Genomic DNA, 20,450 nt, shown 5'->3' on the forward strand with positions numbered 1-20,450 from the left:
GTAGCTATGGGGGCAGCCATTCAAAGGAGAAAAGGCTCAGGTTACACAGCAGATAAGCTCTGTAGAACATAATGGTGTTATCTGTTAACCACTATTTAACCTGTGCCATATAGTCTTTTTTTCCATTATCCACCATGGCTACACAGCAGCTTGTTTATATGAAATATAGTAGTGTTTCTGAAGCAAACAAATCAGTTTTACCAGTACAGGGTACCAGTATATTATATTTAGTGATGGGCGAATTTGTCCCATGAAATTCACGAAAAAAAAAAATCCCAAAACAAGAATTTTGACGCCAGTGACAATTCGTGGGCGTCAAAATTGATGCCAGTGACAATTCCGTTGTCAGCATCCAAATTGGAAAATTTTCGCTACAATTTCACAAATTTATTCGCCGGCGGCAAAATTCAGAAATTCGCCACAAATTCGCGCCTGGCGAATAAATTTGTCCATCACTAATTATATTTTAATTACTTTAAAACACTTTCATTTTTGGTGTTAGTGTTCCTTTAAAAGTTACATTTGGTAGCTCTAAGCTAATTTGCTGTACAGTATATTGTGGGTTTTCCTCTAAGTTCTACAGCCAGAGCAGACTGAGTAAGGGTTGTACCCAGAGTACCAGAGGGTCTCCCAGTGGACGTCTGTACTACTGAGCCAGGTACAATTTCCATCAGCTCTTATTTTCACCATAGGTCTATAATGGTGTCTATAAACCTATCGCATTTAGTCTTTTTTCCAAGAGTGGGACCTCAATTTCAAATTTCAGTTTCTTTAGTGGGTGCTCAGTCAGATACTGAACTGGGCATGTGTAGTACCTTGGCAAAGCAACTTGGGTCACATTCCCAGGCATGGATCTTAAATATCATAAAAATGTAATTTGCAGCAATACTAGTCTAATCCATTTTTGTTGACCAACTGGTGTAGGCAAAAGGGAAATTAAAAAGTCCACTTACTTATGCTGAACCACTCGGCGAATGAACCGACTCCACGCAGACCTGTACACACGAGGCATCAAGAACTCCAAAGGATGTTTCCGTGTTTTCATAGTAATAACCTTGATGTTCAGAAGGTCAGCCAGGCGTATAAATGCATCTTTATCTAAATGTGAGAGTAGTGTGTATAGCCATGTAGTTATATACAGTATGAACTATTGATTTCTTAGGACATTTTCAGGTAAAAAATCAGGGACCAAAAGATACTACTCTTTCTATTGCAATAAGTGAGAGGCAGCCTACAGTAACCAGTTGGCCTTCATTATTTATTTTTTATAGTTTTTTGATGATTTGCCTTTTTTTTCTGACTCTTTCCAGTTTTCAAATGGGAGTCATTGACCCCATCTAAAAAAAAAATAAATGCTCTGTAAGGCTCTAAATGTATTGTTATTGCTACTTTTTATTACTCATCTGCAGGGTCGGACTGGGGGCCCTGCAAGTTTTTCTTGATGCATGTAAGTGCTTTTTTGAAGCGCTTTTTTTTTTTCTTACATGTGTCTTTTTTTTTTTTTGCTCATGATCCAGGGAGCGGGTCCCCCAGGTTTTTTCCCGGTGTCCCACCGGCCCAGTCCGACCCTGCTCATCTGTATATTCAGACATATCCTGTTTATATTTCGGTCTCTTGTTCAAATCAATGCATGGTTGCTAGGATAATTTGCACCCTGGTAACCAGATTGCTGAAATTGCAAACTGGAGAGTTGCTGAATGAAAAAGCTAAATAATGCAAAAACCACAAATAATAAAAAATGTAAACCGAATTGTCTCAGAATATCTACATTATATTAAAAGTTAACTCAAAGGTAAACAACCCCTTTAAAGGAGAAGGAAATGCATATTTAATTGGGGGTGCCAAAAGTTAGCCACCCCCAAGTGATTATATATATACTTGCTTCACAACCCTGGCCAGTTCTCTGATCAGCAGAAAACTGCACCGGTCCAGGGGTTCTTCCAGCGAGCACCACGGAGTGATTGGCTTCCTTCTCCTTTCTTCAAATTTCCCGGGGTAGACGCATGCGCAGTAGAACGAATAGCCGACTTCGTCGATCTTTCCGTGGTGCTCGCTGAAAGAACCCCGGGCCAGTGCAGTTTTCCCCGGCCCAGGGTGTGAGGCAAGTATATACAATCACTTGGGGTGTCTAACTTTTGGCACCTCCAAGTAAAGAGTGCCTTTTCTTCTCCTTTAAGCAGCGGAGATCGAAATGCTTTGGGTACCAGCGCCCTCGTTGCTTAAAATGGATTTTAAAGTTTAAATAAGCAATAAAGTGAGCTGTGATTGCAGCAAATTTTAGAAGAAAACTTAAGTAAATAAAGTAACTGTACTCACCCACATATCCATTCTGTTCTTCATCTGATACTCTCAAAAGCAGTTCTCTGTGTGAGTTACTGATATCTGGAGCCACCAGCTTCACCAGCTCTTTCCACTTATCATCTCTAATAACAAACTCAGAGCCCTCTTTCACCTTTAGAGTATTAAAGGCATTCACCATCTTGCGACGCTTCATGTATGCCAGTTTCCGGATTTCATTCTACCAACAGTGACAGCAAAATTTGTAAACTGTGAACTTTTTCCCTTTAGATTTTGAAGGTGACAAAACAGCAAATTGGCCAAGGGGCAAATAACTACGAATATTGCACAGCTTTTCTCATTTATGGGGCAACCAGGGCAATTCTGCAGACTAATTCAATATATACTGGTCACTTTGTAATCTGTGGTATTGCACAGAGTCAGCTGTAATGTAAAGAAAATAAAATATGAAAAAAATAGTATAATATTGAGATACCTGTATATCACCTCCACTTACATGCTATATCTTATATGAAGTGGATGTTCACCTTTAACTTAACTTTTATAATGATGAAGAGATTGATATTTTGAGACAATTTGCAACTGGTTTTCATTTTTTTATGATTTGTCATTTTTGAGTTATTTAGCTTTTTATTCAGCAGCTCTTCAATTTGCAGTATCAGCAATCTTAATCAAATCAATTCATGATTGCTAGGGTAATTCGAACTAGAATATGAATAGGAAAGATCTGAATAGAAATATAAGTAATAAAAACCAGCAATAACAATACATTTGTTGCCTCACAGAGCATTTGTTTTTTAGATGGAGTCAGTGACTCCCATTTGAAAGCTGGAAAGATTCCGGAGGAATAAGCAAATAATTCAAAAACTATAAAAAGAGAAAAGACGAAGACCAGTTGAAAAGTTGCTTAGAATTAAAGATGCACCAATCCACTATTTGGGATTCAGCCGAATACCCGAATCTTTAGTGAAAGATTTGGCCGAATCCCTGAATCCTTTGTGAATGGATTCTGCTTAATACTGAACCGAATCCAAATTTGCAATTGCAAATTGGGCCTGGGAAATGAAAAAGTGGGGAAAAATTGTTTACTTCCTTGTTTAGTGATGATAAGTCACGTAATTTTCCTTCATGCCCCTAATTTACATATGCAAATTAGAATTTGGTTCGCACAGGTGTAACCAAATCCTTTATTCTGTGCATCTCTACTTAGAATTTGCCATTCTATAACATATTTAAAGTTATCTTAAAGATGAACCATCCCTTTAAAAACATTTTAAGGTGACCAAGTAAAAACAATTAGTATCTCAATGCTACATTATATTCTTTTTAGTTTTTCCTTCTTCCTCTCCTTTATTCCTCATTCAGATGAATTCTGAGCTACACCAGAAGAGGGCACTCCAGATCATTTTGTTCAAAAACATTAAGGAAAACTGCTCATCTGTGGGGTTACATTTAGTTTCTGGGAATCAAACATGGCCTCTAATAAATGGAATATTACAGCTAACTCTAGCAATAGTAAGACCACATTTTATTTCAGAAAAATGCAATGAGACTATGCCAACCCCCGGATGGGGGCACTTGTGTCGGAAGTCCTGGTGGGCCTTGGATCCTTCAGTCTGACACAAGGGCCCCTAGCTCCTCCGCAACCCCTCCAGGCTGGAGGGTCCGGGGATGGGTTGATCAGGGGCAGCGTGGGCCTGTGCAGGCAGCAGACATGTGCGGGTCTGAGCCAGTAGGTCCCACAAGGTGTCCCACCAGACCAGTCCGACCCTGATGCCAACCCCTTTTCTTCTATTGCAAGTACAACTCATACTGCTTCGCCATTCTGGACTGTAAGCAATGCCCTCTTTTTTCTGCCTATCAGCACTGGTTTTATTATATGATAACATGAAAAAATACTGGCACTGTAGATTTTAAAATTTTAAAATTATTTAGCATAAAGGCTATTCAGGCTTTTCAGTTTTTATTATATTTGCAGATGAACTTGCAGTTAGTTTTTATATATCCATGTACAAAGATCAGGACTATGTAAAAGTAAAGTGTATAAGACGAAGTTTGACAAAGTACCAATTACTCATAACAACCAAAGAGTACTTAGCTTTTACTGTCTGAATGAAACCAAATGATTGGTTTCTAAATGTTACAGGATTGTGTCAAACTATTTACCCTTTTTCTGCTAATTACCTTCAGGTGTTTTCTGTAGTTATTGTACACCACAGCCAGAAAGACGGACATGAAGATGTAAGTATTGAGTATAATATAGGCTATGAAGAAAATGGCATACCACGGATTATGGTCATAGGCTGGCATCCTGAGAAGTACATAGAAAGCATCCATGAGCACATAATAAACTTATACAATCAGTTCCACGTGTTTGGATTGTTAATTGTGACAGTACTGTATAGATATTGGTTGCAGCACTACATCATATTTTATTGTAAATGTATGAGTAGCAGGGAATAAGCTGCGTAGAGACAGCAGAGGTGTAAAGTTGAGCCAAGAAAATAAAGTATTAAATAAAGAATTCATAAAAGTTATCCCAGAAGAAACATCTATCAGGTGATCACTCATCTAAAAATAACTTACTCTTGGGAACTGCTAGAATTGTTGCAGGTAACACATGAAATTGGCATTCCCACAATTCCCAGTGGCAAGTTATTTTTGGCTTTGTAGCTTTCAGAGGTGAAATACAGTAGCACCAACATACAGCAGAACCCCCATTTTTTTTATTTTTCCAGGGGACAAATAAAAAATGTTGCAAAATATAGAATCCAGGAATTGTGTTAAAGGCAATTAAACATTAAGTATTCCAAAGAAAAATAGGCAAAGGAATATTTTTTTTTCTTTGAAACATATAGGGATGCACCAAATCCACTAATTTGGATTCAGCTGAATCCCCCGAATTACGGGTGGGTAGGGGGGAAACATTTTTTACTTCAATGTTTTCTGACAAAAAGTCATGTGTTTTCCCTCCCCGTCCCTAATTTGCATATGAAAATTAGGATTCAGATTTGGTTCGGCCGTGCAGAAGGATTCGCCTGAATCCGAATCCTGCTGAAAAAAGGCCGAAATTCTGAACTGAATCCTGGATTCGGTGCATCCCTAGAAAGATATGTACTTGAGTGTGTTTCTGCTTTCACATGGTTTATCACATCTATACATACTGCAGTATAAAGTTTAACCAATGAAACAGCACAGTCTTGTGTCAAACACTTGGCCAACAGAGATGTGTAATAGAAAAAAGGTACATTCTGCATTTCCAGAAGGCCCTAGAATATAATAATAGTAATATAATAATAGTAGTGTATACTAATGTTTAATTTACCTTTTAGAGAGCGTAAATAGGCATTTAAGGGGGTGAAACTGTGGTGTAGAATGCAGGGAAAGATTTTTTTATATTCATTTTTGAAATCTGACATGGGGCTATACATATTGTCAGTTTCCCAGCTGCCCCAGTCATGTGACTTGTGCCTGCTTTTTAGGAAGGAATTACTTTCTGGCGGCTGTTATTTCTCCTACTTAATGTAACTGAACAAGTCTCAGTGGGACTTAGCTTTTACTATTGAGTACTGTTCTTAGATCTGCCAGGGAGCTGTTATCTTGTGTTAAGCTGGCCATAGATGGAAAGATTTTTAAAAGATTCGATCGTCATCGTGAGACCACAATTATCTCGAAACGATCATACGAATTGTCCATCAACTAAAAAGATCAATTTGCCAGGAAAACAAAGGGTTGCTTGGCCCTGCAAACATAGATAGATTGCACTGGGACCGTTAAAGATTTTTTAACCTGGCCGATCAATTTCCTGACAGATGTTGGCCGAAAAATCGTAAGATGTACGATCGTTCGAAACCCATTAACTTCACTATACTTTCGAATGATTGGTCGGACTCCGGTAAAATCGGTCGTTCGGCAAGAAAAATCTTTGTGTCTATGGGGAGCTTTAGGGAGCTGCTATGTCGTTACCTTCCCATTGTTAGGCTGCTGGGGGGGTGATATCACTCCAACTTGCAGTTCAGCAGCAAAGAGTGACTGAAGTTTATCAGAACACAAGTCACATGACTGGGGGCAGCTGGGAAACTGACAATATGTCTTGCCCCATGTCATATTTCAAAACTGATTAAAGCAAAATCTGCTCTTTTAAAAAATGGATTTCAGTGCAGAATTCTGCTGGAGCAGCACTATTAACTTATGCATTTTGAAGAAAAAAACATGTTTTCCCATGACAGTATCCCTTTAACAAAAGCATGAGGAGAAAAACACAGAAATTGGTAGCACCATATAAAAAAAAAAAAATTAAAACTAAAATCTAAAATTCGAGAAAGTAAATAAGGGGTTTATCTGTAGGTTACACAAATACTGGTTACGTCTTGGCTCTTATTTTTTTCCAACCCACTCATTTTTAATTATTCTGGCAAGGAATACATGTAATTACTTCAAAAATAAACAAGCAGGGAATAGTTTTCCCTAACATGCTGAAAGACTTACATGACATCCGGACTGTTAGCAGTTGTTACAAGTACATACAGGTTAAATACCACATCCAGGTAGTTTGCAAAATATGGCTCCCCTTCAGCTGTCCTAAGTTTTCTGCCATTGAAAAGGTAATCAAAGTTAGATAACTGCAGTAAGTAACTATGGTTTAGATCTGTTATCCGAAAAACACCTTAATCAATAAAGCCCCGTATAACAGAAAGGCCTTCTCCCATAGACTCCATTATGATGAAATAATTCACATTTTTAAAAATGACTTCTTTTTTCTATATAATAATAAAATAGTACCTTGTACTTGAATTAATCCGTATTGGAGGCAAAACAATCCTCTTGGGTTCATTTAATGTTTTAATGATTTTTTAGTAGGGAAATCCAAATTACAGAAACCCCTTATGTGCAAGGGCCTGAGCATTCAGGATAACAGAGCCCATACCTGTATAGTAAATGTTGTAACAATTCTTACACTTTTTACAAAAACTATTCTAACTAAATGCATTCACAATGAATTGTGCACTTACCTGTTCCCAAAAAGCTGCAGTGCCATCAGTGAAAACAAAAGAACACTGAACATGAAGAGAAGGAAGACATACATGATCTCTGGCAGTGTGTTTCTGATACTCCGGAATGCCCGACGGATCTAGAAGGTTCGAAATAGAATATTTACTGCAGGAAAATATACTGATCTTCATTTCTTCTTCCAGTTCTTAAATTTACTTATACAGAAACTGTAATGTCGAATCCACCACGTATTCACTGTGGGATTTCATATTTTGGCTTAGGTAGGTAGTTTTGACCCCATACATGAACCAGTAAACTGCCAATAAATTTAGTGATAGCCGGCAAAAGAATTGTCTTGTGCCATCCATTCAGCAAAGGGATCCACATAACACAAATAAAAAAGAAATCATACCTGTCGACTTTCAGCAAAGTTGATCAAATAAATGGGCCTTAACACTCTTGACCATCGGACACTCTGTATCTCAGCAATAATCAGCGCCCCATATATAATCAAATCAATTAAATTGAGCTGTAGAATAAATATATGCACAATTCTCAATTATACTAGATCCAAACACAACACTCATTTAAACATTGTAATTAGAAAATGGCAACAGATTACCAATTTCTCTTTCGTTATTGTCCTTATTATACTATAAACGATCTTACCACTATCGTAACCATAACGCATATATTCTTTGTGTCTTTCCAGAATATGCTGCGAGGGGTAACTTTACTAAAATGTACAAGTCGACCAAAAAAAGCCAGGAGACATAGAACCTCCACGATCGAGGTTGCCTGCAAGGAAGAAAATAGTTTATAGTATCTTTAATTGGAATGGAGGTACATTATTTATTCCTTGTGGGCATTTAGTCAAGATGAGATTACTAGTTGTATGGTTTATAAAAATATGTGGCCACTAGACATGCTGCAACATCTCCATGACTAGGATAGGCTGGTAAATATTTTAGGAGGCATAGCTGGCTTTGGTCATAAAGAACAACTTAGTCATAAAGAACAACTAACACCATCCTAGGGGTTTAAGCACACGGGCAGATTTGGGGAGATTTAGTCGCCTAGCGACTAATCGCCTCTTCTGCCTTCCCCTTGCTATAATGACAAAACACCAGCGCCAATGCACTCGCGGCACTTCGGTTTCTGAAGTTGCCTTACGAGGGAACCTCGGTCGACTTCGGAAATCGAAGCGCTGCGAGTGCATTAGCGCTGGCGTTTTGTCATTATAGCAGGCGGCAGGCAGTTAGGGGCGAACTGCCCATGTGCTAGCTCCCTTAAGCACAACTAAAACTGCAAGGAGCCAGCTACAGTTCCAAAGGAACTTGGGGATAAAAAGGAAAGGGAAAAAAAACAAAGGAAAAATAAAAAAAATGAAGGTAAAAGTGGCCTTTTAATACCTGATCCCGAACTAACAGGGCCATATAGAAACTTTAAATTAGGGGCAGAAAAGTAAGGAATTTCTAGTTATAGCCAAATAATTTCTAGTGTATTTTCACATGAAAACAGGGTCATCGATTACTTATGGGATCTCTTACCAGAAATATTCAGAATACCATTGCTTCAGACCAGAATGATAAGAAGCCTGAAATTAGTTCAGGACCATTTATGCACACGTTTTAATCTTTAATAATGCTGACCACTCTCATAGTATGGAGAAAAGTATTGTATGTCCACATAAAGGATAAGAATCCCTTATTTAATCACTATTCTTAAACAAGGGACAATCTGCAGCCCTACGAAGCTGGGAAATGCAGCCCATCAGAAAACCACTGGTTTCACCATAAACTTCTTGAATCTCTTCAGCTTTAGTATATACTGTTCTAACCTGATCCTCAGCTCTGTTTTTTAAAATAAAATAATGTAAAAGAAAAAAACAAAAACAGTGATGAATACATAGAAGACCTTACATAAATCAAATTACCCCCTATGTCTAATGCATTAAGGTCACTCCTCGAAAAATGGAGTTCCCTTAATATATTATGGACAGGACAGATAAACTCTATTAAGCTGACTATACTACCAAAAAACTCTCTTCCAATTCTTCTTCTAACTGGAGACCTTAAGTTCGAATCCAGGCTGAGTCACTTTGTCTGGGCTGGTAAACCATCCCAAATTAACAGAAACACTCTTTCCATCAGCAGAAATAAAAGAGGGGGGTTCTCGAAATTCGCCCTATTACTACAAAGCGGTCTAAGTTTCACGAGAACTGAATGCCTTCATTGGATGTCATTAGAGGCTTGTTTGACATTATTCAACCACAGCATTAGTCTGTGCCCTTAGCATAAAAGTGTCCCAAATCAGACATTAAAGATATAGGACACAATCAGCAGTGAGCAGAGCCAACCCAGCAATAGCGCACAACCAAGGACGCACGTGCGCAACCAAGGACTCACGTGCGGAACAGTGCGCAACCGGGGACGCGCGTGCGCAGGTAAATAGAAGTAGACACTAGGGAACTTATCTGTGCTAATGTCAAGAGTTCATCTAAAAATGTTTATTTAGTTGAACCCAACTATAAAGTCCTATTTAGGTGGTACCGATCTCAGCATACAACCAAGTTTATCCCTCTCCCTGACCCAAAGTGCTTTAGGGGCTGTGGAAGCATAGGCAGTATGTTTCATATTTGGTGGCAAATGACCCAATGTCCAGATCTATTTCAGTCTTTAATATCCATGTCCCTAAACACCCCTTGTACAACCTGTTTCTTGCCATTATGGCTGTGACAACGAAAACAATTGTCAGAGTTTGGAAAACCAAACAATTATCAATTGATTTAACCAGACATAAAGTTGATTGGATATTAATATCTCAGGAAAAGATGTTTAGTATCCTATCAGACATGCATCAAAAATTCTTATGTGTCTGGACCCCATGGTATATTTATGGATATGGAAATTCCAACTCCATTGCCTTGTTGAGTGCTTGCTTGAAATACATCCCCCCCCAATATGTACACCCCAAAGTGAGCTTTGTAACACTCGGGTTCTGTCCTTTCGTTTAGTGTGGTTTATAATCCTTTTGTTTATTCTATGTAGGTTATGTTCTTTAGGTCTACAAAACACAAGACTATATAACATTATATTGATTTGAAATAGTATAACCAATGTTTCATTTCTGTACACTGCCTAGATGTTAGTATGATTATCTGATGTCATATTTATACTACTTTATTCCCTATACATAACATCTGCTTGTTTGTATGACCTGCAAACTACCAATATAATTTTTTTTAAAAAAAAAAGCAAAACAGTAGGACATAAGTCATGTAAAAGTGTTCACGTGGGTCACTTACCAGAAATGGCAATGGGAAAACTGCAGGCTCCTCAAACACTGCCAGTAACAGATCCACCGTGATAAAGCAGTAAGTAGCCACTTGCATTAGCCAATGGTTATAAAAGTAATAAAGCCTGGAACACAATGTGAGAGATGGAAGCTATAGTCCAAGCAGAAATCTTAGGAAATGGACAAAGTACACTACAATATTCAGCACTTTAACTGAAACATGTGCCTTAAAGGGATGGTTCAAATTTAAATTAACTTTTAGTATGTTATAGAATGGCTAATTATAAGAAACTTTTCAACTGGACGTAATTTTTCTTTTTTTATAGTTTTTTTGGATTATATGCCTTCTTTTTATTCTTACTCTTTCCACCTTTCAAAAACGAGAGTCCCTGGTTCCATCTGAAAACAAATGCTCTGTAAAACTACAAATGTATTGTTATTGCTACTTATTACTCCTCTTTCTATTCAGGCCTCTCCTTTTCATAATGAGGTCTCTTAATCAAATCAGTGCAGGATTACTAGGGTAATTTGGACCCCAGCAACCAAATTGCTAAAACTGCAAACTGGAGAGCTGCTGCTTAAATGACTCAAAAACCACAAATAACAAAAATGAAAGCCAATTTCTAATAGCTCTCTCTCTACATGATACCAAAAGTTACTTTAAAGGTGAACAACCCCTTTAAATTGGAAGTTTAACTTGGACTTAACTATAGCCCTTTTTTACTAAATTAAAACTATAGTTCTATATAGATGATTTAGATCACACTGGATTTGTGGCGAGGCCACACAGGCGCCAAAAAATTAGGGGCGGCATGCCGCCCAGCCGCATTATGGGGACCTGTGCGTCCCCATTCAATAGCGCTGTTTGCCGGCGCAGGCGCGTGTGACTCGCGGAGCGTGGGAGCAAATTCACTAACCTCCGGAAATTCGCCAGCAACAGCTTCGCTCACAACGCTACACTTCGCCAGTGAAAATTCGCCAGGACAATGCTTATTCACTAAAATGCGAAGTTGCATCCAAGGCGCTTAACAATGGCGAAGTTTCGCTAGCGTTTATTCAGCAGTCTTCGGCATCTTAGTGAATTTGCGAAGTAACATTCTTTCGCCTGGTGTAAGAGTGCGAAGTAGCGCTAGAGTCTATCTCCTTCGCTAGTGAAGTTATGCCAGCGACTGTTAGTAAATCGGCAAAGTACCGAAATGACGTCACACTGGTGAATTTTCACCAGCGTTAGTCACTTCGCCCTTTAGTAAATTTGCCCCTAGGTCTCTAGCATTCTAAATAACATACCTGTACATGTTTTCATTTGCTATAGGAAGTACGATTTCCCTATCCAGAATGCTTGGGACCTGGGGTTGTCGAGATAATGGACAACCCCATACTTAAAATCATGTCAACCCAATAGAATGGTTCTGCTTTCAATAAGGATTAATTATATCTTAGTTTGGATCAAGTACACAGTACTGTTTTATTATCTTTAAAAATTTGGATTATTTGATTATAATGGAGTCTATGGCAGACAACCTCTCCGTAATTCGGAGCCTTCTGGATAACGGGTTTCCAGATAATGGATCCCATACCTGTACTATAATTGGAAGGAATGGCAGCAGGTTTGGTGCAGCAGCTTGCCCAAAGCTGTTCATTATTGAAGCAACGTTATTGGAAAATGTACCCTAATGTTTTGTGTAACGCACTATTTAGGTTATTTCCGTTGCAACCTTGTGCCACATAAATTCATAACTATACCTATCCGTGGAACCAATTAAGGGGAACTGCGGATAGAACACATTTGTCTGCATGGTTCCCTCACCTGACTGCTTCCGGCGATGTCTCAAAGTGGATGTTCCTGTTATACTGAGCATCATAAACCAATGCAGCTGCCAGCAGAAGATTTTGCTATTTCAAAAAAGAAATAAAAAAAAGGAAACTGAAAAAGGAATCAGGTGGTATATTCATTTGCACAGCTCTACTAGAAAAATTGTATGAAGCCTAGATTTATTCAATGGAACATTTTCACACATAACTCGTATAAACAGTAACAAAAAAGATAATAAGACTAGAATGAGTGTTCACTTGTTGCATTGTTCCGATTACAGACGTGTATTACAATAACATATTGGGGCATTAAAGGAACAGTAACATAAAAAATAAAAGTGTTTTAAATAAAAATATAATGCAGTGTTGCCCTGCACTGGTAAAACCGCTGTGCTCACCAGGATCACTACTACTAATTATGTAAATAAACTGCTGTGTAGCTATGGGGGCAGCCATTCAAAGGAGTAAAGGCTCAGGTTACACAGCAGATAGCAAATAAGCTCTGTAGAACATAATGGTATTATCTGTTATCTACTATTTAACCTGTGCCATATAGCCTTTTTTCAATTTCCACCATTGCTACACAGCAGCTTGTTTATATGAAATATAGTAGTGTTTCTGAAGCAAACACATCAGTTTTACCAGTGCAGGGCAACAGTACATTATATTTTCATTACTTTAAAATAATTTCATTTTTTGGTGTTACTGTTCCTCTAAGAAGACTATAGATAGTGCCATGGACATATACCCTAACTGGCTATTAGTCTGGGCCCTCCAGTCACTGCTGCAGTCTGTGTAGTGCTTTTATTATTACCAAATAGCACCAGAGCTTTTCATCATATGGACAATACGGACAATACTCAGACTTTTAAAGGGATCCTGTCATCGGAAAACATGTTTTTTTCAAAACGCATCAGTTAATAGTGCTACTCCAGGAGAATTCTGCACTGAAATCCATTTCTCAAAAGAGCAAAGAGATTTTTTTTTATATAAAATTTTGAAATATGACATGGGGCTAGACATTTTGTCAATTCCCCAGCTGCCCCTGGTCATGTGACTTGTGCCTGCACTTTAGGAGAGAAATGCTTTCTGGCAGGCTGCTGTTTTTCATTCTCAATGTAACTGAATGTGTCTCAGTGAGACATGGGTTTTTACTATTGAGTGTTGTTCTTAGATCTACCAGGTAGCTGTTATCTTGTGTTAGGGAGCTGTTATCTGGTTACCTTCCCATTGTTCTTTTGTTTGGCTGCTGGGGGGGAAAAGGGAGGGGGGTGATATCACTCCAATTTGCAGTACAGCAGTAAAGAGTGATTGAAGTTTAGCAGAGCACAAGTCGCATGACTTGGGGCAGCTGGGAAATTGACAATATGTCTAGCCCCATGTCAGATTTCAAAATTGAATATAAAAAATCTGTTTGCTCTTTTGAGAAATGGATTTCAGTGCAGAATTCTTTAACTGATTCATTTTGAAAAATGACAGTATCCCTTTAAGAAAATACGGGCGAATGTAATAAAAGTTGGTAACGAAAAAATATTTGCAATGCGAAAAGTTATGCCTCTTTGCAAACAAATTTTCCTTTGCACAAATTAAATATAGGTTTTGCAAAACCTGGAAACTGGTTAGCGACCACTTCCGACATGTTCCAAAAGATTACGACACCTTCAAGCACTTCTTAAAAGTGGGCAATGCGCAATGAAAATTCGCAATGTAATAACAGTTTAAAGATGAGTATTACATTGCGAAATATGAATTTTAATTCTTATTTGTGCAAATTGTTTTGCTCTTTGCGACTTTTATTACATTCCCCCAATAGACTTTTAAAATTTAAAAAAAAACAAAAAAAACACAGATCATAATCTTTAAGGAAGGAAAGTTGAAGTGAGCCTATTGTTTTCCCACTGGAGCTGTACAATGGCACCGCCTGCATTAGGGTTTGGGGAAACAATAGAGTCTGGGGCATACACATGCACATATCTCAAGATATATTTCATAGTTTTGTAGATGTTTGCGGCCAGAAACATAATTTAGTTATATATTATATAACACTGGGCAGAGGTGCAAAGGCACTAAGGAGTGCGAGGGTGTTCATGCAGATCTGGTTGCACTCTGCACTTCACAATGGATAATAATCAGATAAAATCGGACGTGAAGTAAAGCATGCACAGCACTGACAAGTGGAGGGCAGCCATTCCCTTACTACCTGACATAGAGTAGACAATAAGTACAGGACCCCACTGTTTTCATGATGGCAGTCACAGACCTCTGTGCTCTATTTAGGCGTACAGAGACCTTTGGCTTTAACCATGAATACTGGGATGCCTGCATTTCACAGGTCGATATTCATAGGGAAAAGGCACATTGACATCCCACCTAGTTCCCCTATTGTGCAAATTGTTCAGACGGCAAGTTAGAGATTGGATACTGTTATTAAGGCAGGCCTATATTGCCAACAATTGACTGTGCACCTCTGTCCGCAGCAATTTCAGTAAAGTGGAAGGCAGGGTGAAAATTGCAAAAAGTGGAAGATTGCACTTTGTACCCTGCCTTCCACTTGGTAAAATGACTCATGTGTTCCCACATCAGAAACCGCAGCTGCCAATGTCCTAAGGCAAAAAAATGCTCAATGAAATAAATAATGGCAAATAAATAAGTTTTCAGTGGCAGTAAAAAGGAACCAACGTCTAAAACAGAATAATGCTAGAAATGCTGTATTTTGTATGCTAAGCATAAACATGAACTTACTGCACCAGAGGCCTAATTAAACAAATGATTTATGCTTTCAAAATTGGCCACAGGAAGCTGTCATCTTGTAACTTTGTTAAACATCTTTGCAAGACCAAGACCGCGCACATGCTTAGTGTGGCCTGGGCTTCAGTTGGGAGGTTAAGCTTAGGGATCGTCATAAATTATCAAAACAGCACAAGTCAAATAATATCTGCCATAGAAGCCAATACATCAAGACTGATTAATAATCAGACTGCAGACTGAACTGGGTCTGCAGACAGGCCAGGATTTGTGGCGAGGCTACATAGGCCCAGGGCGGCAAAATTTTAGGGGCGGCATGCCACCCTGCTGCATCCAAAGGAGCCCTTGGTGCTCCGATACTGAATAGCGCACTTGCGTGCACACAGGGGCCAGTGCTAGGACCATGTGGCTGGCGCTAGGACCGCGCAGCCACGGGAGGGCGGGCACGCACGCGAAGCGTCCAGGCGCTGCTTACATAAATCCGGCCGTCTGCAGATACAATACTCTATGCAGTCGCCAGCTGCTTTATAGGGAAACAAACAAAGCTGCTCGAGGTAAGGGAAGTATTGAAAGTATGATTGTTTCCCTGCAGAGCAGTTAGGGGCCGTCTGCAGCTGTCAGAGCAAGTAAAACGAAGGGGGAGTTTCACTGCATACAGTCAGGTTTATTATAAAAACGGTACACATTTTTTAAATAAAGTATATTGGAGATAGATTTCTTTTTCATTAAAGAAAGTAAATATAGGATTTTATTTTTTTGCCTTTACATCCCCTTTAAATGCAGTAGCTGTGCTGTAAGTAACTGACAGACAAGACCAAGTATGTGAAAGTATCAGATCAGGGCACATATAATAATTTGTCAGTTTCAATTCAACAACACACCAGTTTTCACTACAAAGGTTAGTAGAAGCATGCTTATAAACATTAACTAAAATCTGAAACACTGAACTAGACCATCACTCCATTAACTCCTATTTAATTATAAACCACTAACCTCACAAGCTTTTAAAGGGCAGTTATCTTTAAAATGAGATTTTAGCTCTATGCAGTGGTATTCTAACAATTTGCAATAGGTCCTCTTGTTTAAATGCTTAACCTTACTGCTCTCTTTCTGGCATTTAATTAAAAACATAGCAATAATAACAATTATGCCCCAAAATAGCAGAATGGAAAGTTAAATAACGCTAAAACAACACACAATAGTTTTACAGAATTACTACTACAATGTTACAATGGTAAATGCTTCAGAAGGAAGTGTTGGTTAGAAACATTTGCCTCTGGTATTTCTGAGCCCTGTACGAAGAGAAAAACCTCAGATTCCATGCAATAATTAGAGCCAACTGTGTGCAGCGGCATTATACAATCCATGTGTAAGATTCTTTCATCCTATAACCCTGTTGATCTTCCTAAACCACAAATGCAGGCATGCTGGGAGAACTACAGGCTTGTCAGTTGTCAATTCATTGCCCTTATCTGTTACCACTTTAAATGGACTTTTGCATTAGTTTCCCAGATTTTGGATTGTAAGACACTTATGAAAAAATACAACTGCCAGGGCTACTACAATTGTATTAATCCACTATACTCATTTCATCTGCATTTCATTTCTGCATTTATTAAGCACTAGTTTTCCTTCTAAGTATAAAATAAATGAGTTAGCCATACCTCATCATCAATATCCACATCTGTGTGACTTTTCCCTTCAGTTCTCCCATTCTTCCCTCTGCTGAAATTCCCTTTACTCGCGACTTCAGCTTCCGACATGTCTTCCATAAACACTGGACTCTGCAGCCTGGGACGGAATCTGGTAGCTGGATGCAATGCCTCCAAGGTTCTCCAGTGGTTTTGCTGCTGCCTGTAAGACTACTACTGCAAAATCTCCTACTGTAGTATGCATAAGTTTTTCTCAATTCCAAAATATCAACCAACTACTTCCCCTGCTCACAGCACAGCTCCCCTACTGCATTATTAGCCACAGTTTGGAAGGGGTCATGTGATGGAAAGGAAACAGATCAGCAGGAAAAGGGGAATATCTCAGGTTTCAACTCTTTGCAGGAAAAGATGAGCTTAAAGGGAAACTAGCATGACAATTAAATGATTGTATTTATCACTGGATGTTAAAAATAAGGTATTTAGAATGTTCATGAATTAAAGATCTGGAACCACTAAAGAGAGTTCTTTGTAGTTTTGCCTACCACCCTCTCCTTCCCTTAGATTATTTAATGATTTCATGGTGCCTATGAACAATATATAATATTAAAATCTATAACCTTGTAGTTAAAATCTGAAATCAGTCTTCAATTGTTGGGTGTGTTTTTTTTATTATTGACCTCTCTTTCTTATGGAACATAAAATAATTTTTATGTTCCAGGTCCAATTACGTTACCAATCAGAAAGTAAGCTGTGAGGCAGATTTTTAATGTTAATTTATTTAGCTAATGATTACTTCCCTCAAAGCTCTTATTTAACTCAGTTTCAGGGTGATGGCACACAGCAAGGCTCATTTACTAACTATGGGCATATAAACACCGGGGCAGTAACACGCAGCAACAAGTTAAAGGGGTTGTTCACCTTTTTTCAGTTCAGTTGTTTTCAGATAGTTCACTAGAAAGACTGGTTATTTTTATCTGAAAACTGAACTCACTGAACAACCCCTTTAATAAACAAGTTGAGTTCAAATGATTAAAAATGTGATTGATTGCCATGTGTTACTGTACAGGTACAAATTTGTCTACTATAAGGACTTTTAAAGGAAAACTAAACCCTAAAAAATATCATCCTTAAAAATGCCATATTTTATATACTGAACTTAGTGCACCGGCCTAAATTTTCAGCATCTCAATAGCAGCAATGATCCTGGACTTCAAACTTGTCTCAGGGGGTCTCTGAGCAGCTGTTGAGAAGCTAAGCTTAGGGGTTGTCGCAAATTTACAAGCTGAATATGAGGTTGACCTGTAATATAAGCTGATGCTACAAAGGTGATTATTAAATTCTGATGCTAATTGCACTGGTTTCTGAGCTTCCATGTAGTAGTTATCTGTTAAAGAAACAGTAACACCAAAACATAGAAATGAAAATATCATGTAGTGTTGCCCTGCACTGGTGAAACTGATCTGTTTGCTTCGGAAACACTACTATAGTTCATTTAAACAAGCTGCTGGGTAACAATGGTGGAAATTGAAAAAAGGCTATATGAGTTTATCTGCTGTGTTATCTGAGACTTTTCTCCTTTGAATAGCTGCCCCCATTGCTACACAGCAGCTTATTCATATACACTGGATGTGTAACATAATAGCCAGAACACTACTTCCTGCTTTGCAGCTCTCTTGCTCTTCACTGATTGGTTACAAGGCAGTAACCAATCAGTGACTTGAGGGTGGGGCACATGGGTCATAACTGTTGTCTTTGAATCTGAGCTAAATGCTGAGGATCAATTGCAAACTCACTAAACAGTTATGTCTCGTGGTCCCTCTTCAAGTCGCTGACTAACTCAGAGTTAGAGAGCTGAAAAGTAGGAAGTTGTGTTCTGGCTATTATGTTAGACATCCAGTCACTCCAGCCTATATAGATTACATTTTTGGCTAACTAACTATATTAGAAACATTTTTTATTTTGCACAACCTATCTATCGTTGCACCCTAGGCAGGTGCCTCTTCTGCCTACCCCTAGTTCTGGCCCTGCTTACCTCATCATGAAAAGCAAAATTTGATCTGATCTGATGACCAATCCTTCATAAAGCCTTTCGATGGAATTGCTAGAGATTGCTTATTTTAGTTGTAGAACCCTTGTGCACCATATTCCCAGTTGGACTGAGATCAGGGACATAGCAGAACATTCATCCTTTGTTTTTGAGCCACTCCAGCTTTATTTTGTCTTCATTGCTCTTGTGAATGTTTGGGGTAATGATTTGTTTTTTTTAGCAGACTGAAATATTCTTTTGGATGATTTCCCTATATACTGTATTACCTTTTACTATATTATACAGTATATTACTAAATCTACTTTATAAACACAGTGTAGGTATATCCTACTTAATGTGGGACAGATGCTATAATAATTTATTATAACATATGTATGGTATACCAGCTCCAAAATATGTATGTTAAATGTTCTACTTCTGGTACCCAATTCGATGGCTACAGAGTATCTAAGAGATAAAGAAACATGTTTTTCTATTTCAGATACAAATCTCCATCGTGCCACCCTTGTTGAGTCACCTACCTAAAAAAAGTCTTGCAACCACTGATGCTAACCAGCTAATGAAGGCTTCATTTTTAATAGACCCAATTCTAATAATTCCAAAAAGAAATAATTGTTAATTTAAATGTAGCACACCATTAGATAAGGTCTGCATCTTCTCCTACAGAATATCCTGTGTTAGTAGTAGTCAGAGGAGACTTATGCAGTAACCTTTGGAGGGGTTGAACTTGATAGAGAAAGAGAGATACAGGTGAGAGGAAGCCATAGTTCTACAATCAGTGTCATATGGTAATTGCTGTAGTACAGGGGTTCCCAACCTTTTTTACCCGTGAGCCACATTTAAATGTTAAAAGAGTTGGGGAGCAACACAAGCATTAAAAAGTCCCTTGGGGTGTCATAAGGGCTGTGATTGGTCATTTGGTAGCCCATATGTGGACTAGCAGCCTACAAGAGGCTCTACTTGACAATATACTTAGTTTTTATGCAATTTAAAACTTGCTTCCAAGCCTGGAATTCAAAAATAAGCACCTGCTTTAAGGACACTAAGAGCAACATCTAAGGGGTTGGAGAGTAACGTTGCTCACAAGCTACTGTTTGAGGATCACTGCTGAAGTACCGTACATCTGTTTGTTTAAAGGAAGCTGCAAAGCAGAAGGGAAGAAAATGGGTTTATAGTGGTGGCTCAGTGGTTTGCACTGCTTGCTTGAGTTGTAGATAGGTAAAATATCAAAGTCAAAGTTCTTGTACCTCCTTGCTCTCATCTATGCTATCACTGAGTATCAATGCTGGTTGCCAGTGCTGGATTTTGAACATTCATTCCTCTAGGCCCATTGGATGCTTTTATGCTACCACTGCGCACCACTGACCACACTTTTAGATAAAACAGATAAGTGATTTATTGATGCTTAGCACAGAAGCTAAGGGACCTGTGCGCAACCAGGACCCACTGACCTACAACCCGATCCTCACCCACCACTCTGCTATGCCCCCCACTCAGACCCACTACCTGACCTAAACCCACAAGGGTTTACTCCCCACCAGATCCGGGGACCCGTGAGACTGGACATGATGTCACTCTGAAGGTGGATCAACCAGGTACAGGAAAAA

The 20,450-nt window shown here is 38.7% G+C and overlaps 1 protein-coding gene across 1 annotated transcript in view; it reads right to left on the reverse strand.

The window, feature by feature from the left end:
- Nucleotides 1-17,207, reverse strand: part of LOC108716112 (two pore calcium channel protein 1) — a 32,873-nt gene extending 15,666 nt beyond the window's left edge. Inside the window, exons 1-10 of the mRNA XM_041562681.1 lie at nt 16,809-17,207; nt 12,395-12,480; nt 10,598-10,712; nt 7,960-8,088; nt 7,703-7,819; nt 7,311-7,429; nt 6,787-6,888; nt 4,483-4,609; nt 2,317-2,518; nt 954-1,098 (exon numbers count right to left, since the gene is read on the reverse strand). Of these exons, the coding sequence (XP_041418615.1) occupies nt 954-1,098; nt 2,317-2,518; nt 4,483-4,609; nt 6,787-6,888; nt 7,311-7,429; nt 7,703-7,819; nt 7,960-8,088; nt 10,598-10,712; nt 12,395-12,480; nt 16,809-16,916 (1,250 nt within the window). The 5' untranslated portion in view covers nt 16,917-17,207. The remainder of the gene's footprint in view (nt 1-953; nt 1,099-2,316; nt 2,519-4,482; nt 4,610-6,786; nt 6,889-7,310; nt 7,430-7,702; nt 7,820-7,959; nt 8,089-10,597; nt 10,713-12,394; nt 12,481-16,808) is intronic.
- Between the last annotated feature and the right edge of the window lie 3,243 nt (nt 17,208-20,450).

The sequence above is a fragment of the Xenopus laevis genome, chromosome 5L (genome assembly GCF_017654675.1).
Source record: "Xenopus laevis strain J_2021 chromosome 5L, Xenopus_laevis_v10.1, whole genome shotgun sequence".
Taxonomy (NCBI): domain Eukaryota; kingdom Metazoa; phylum Chordata; class Amphibia; order Anura; family Pipidae; genus Xenopus; species Xenopus laevis.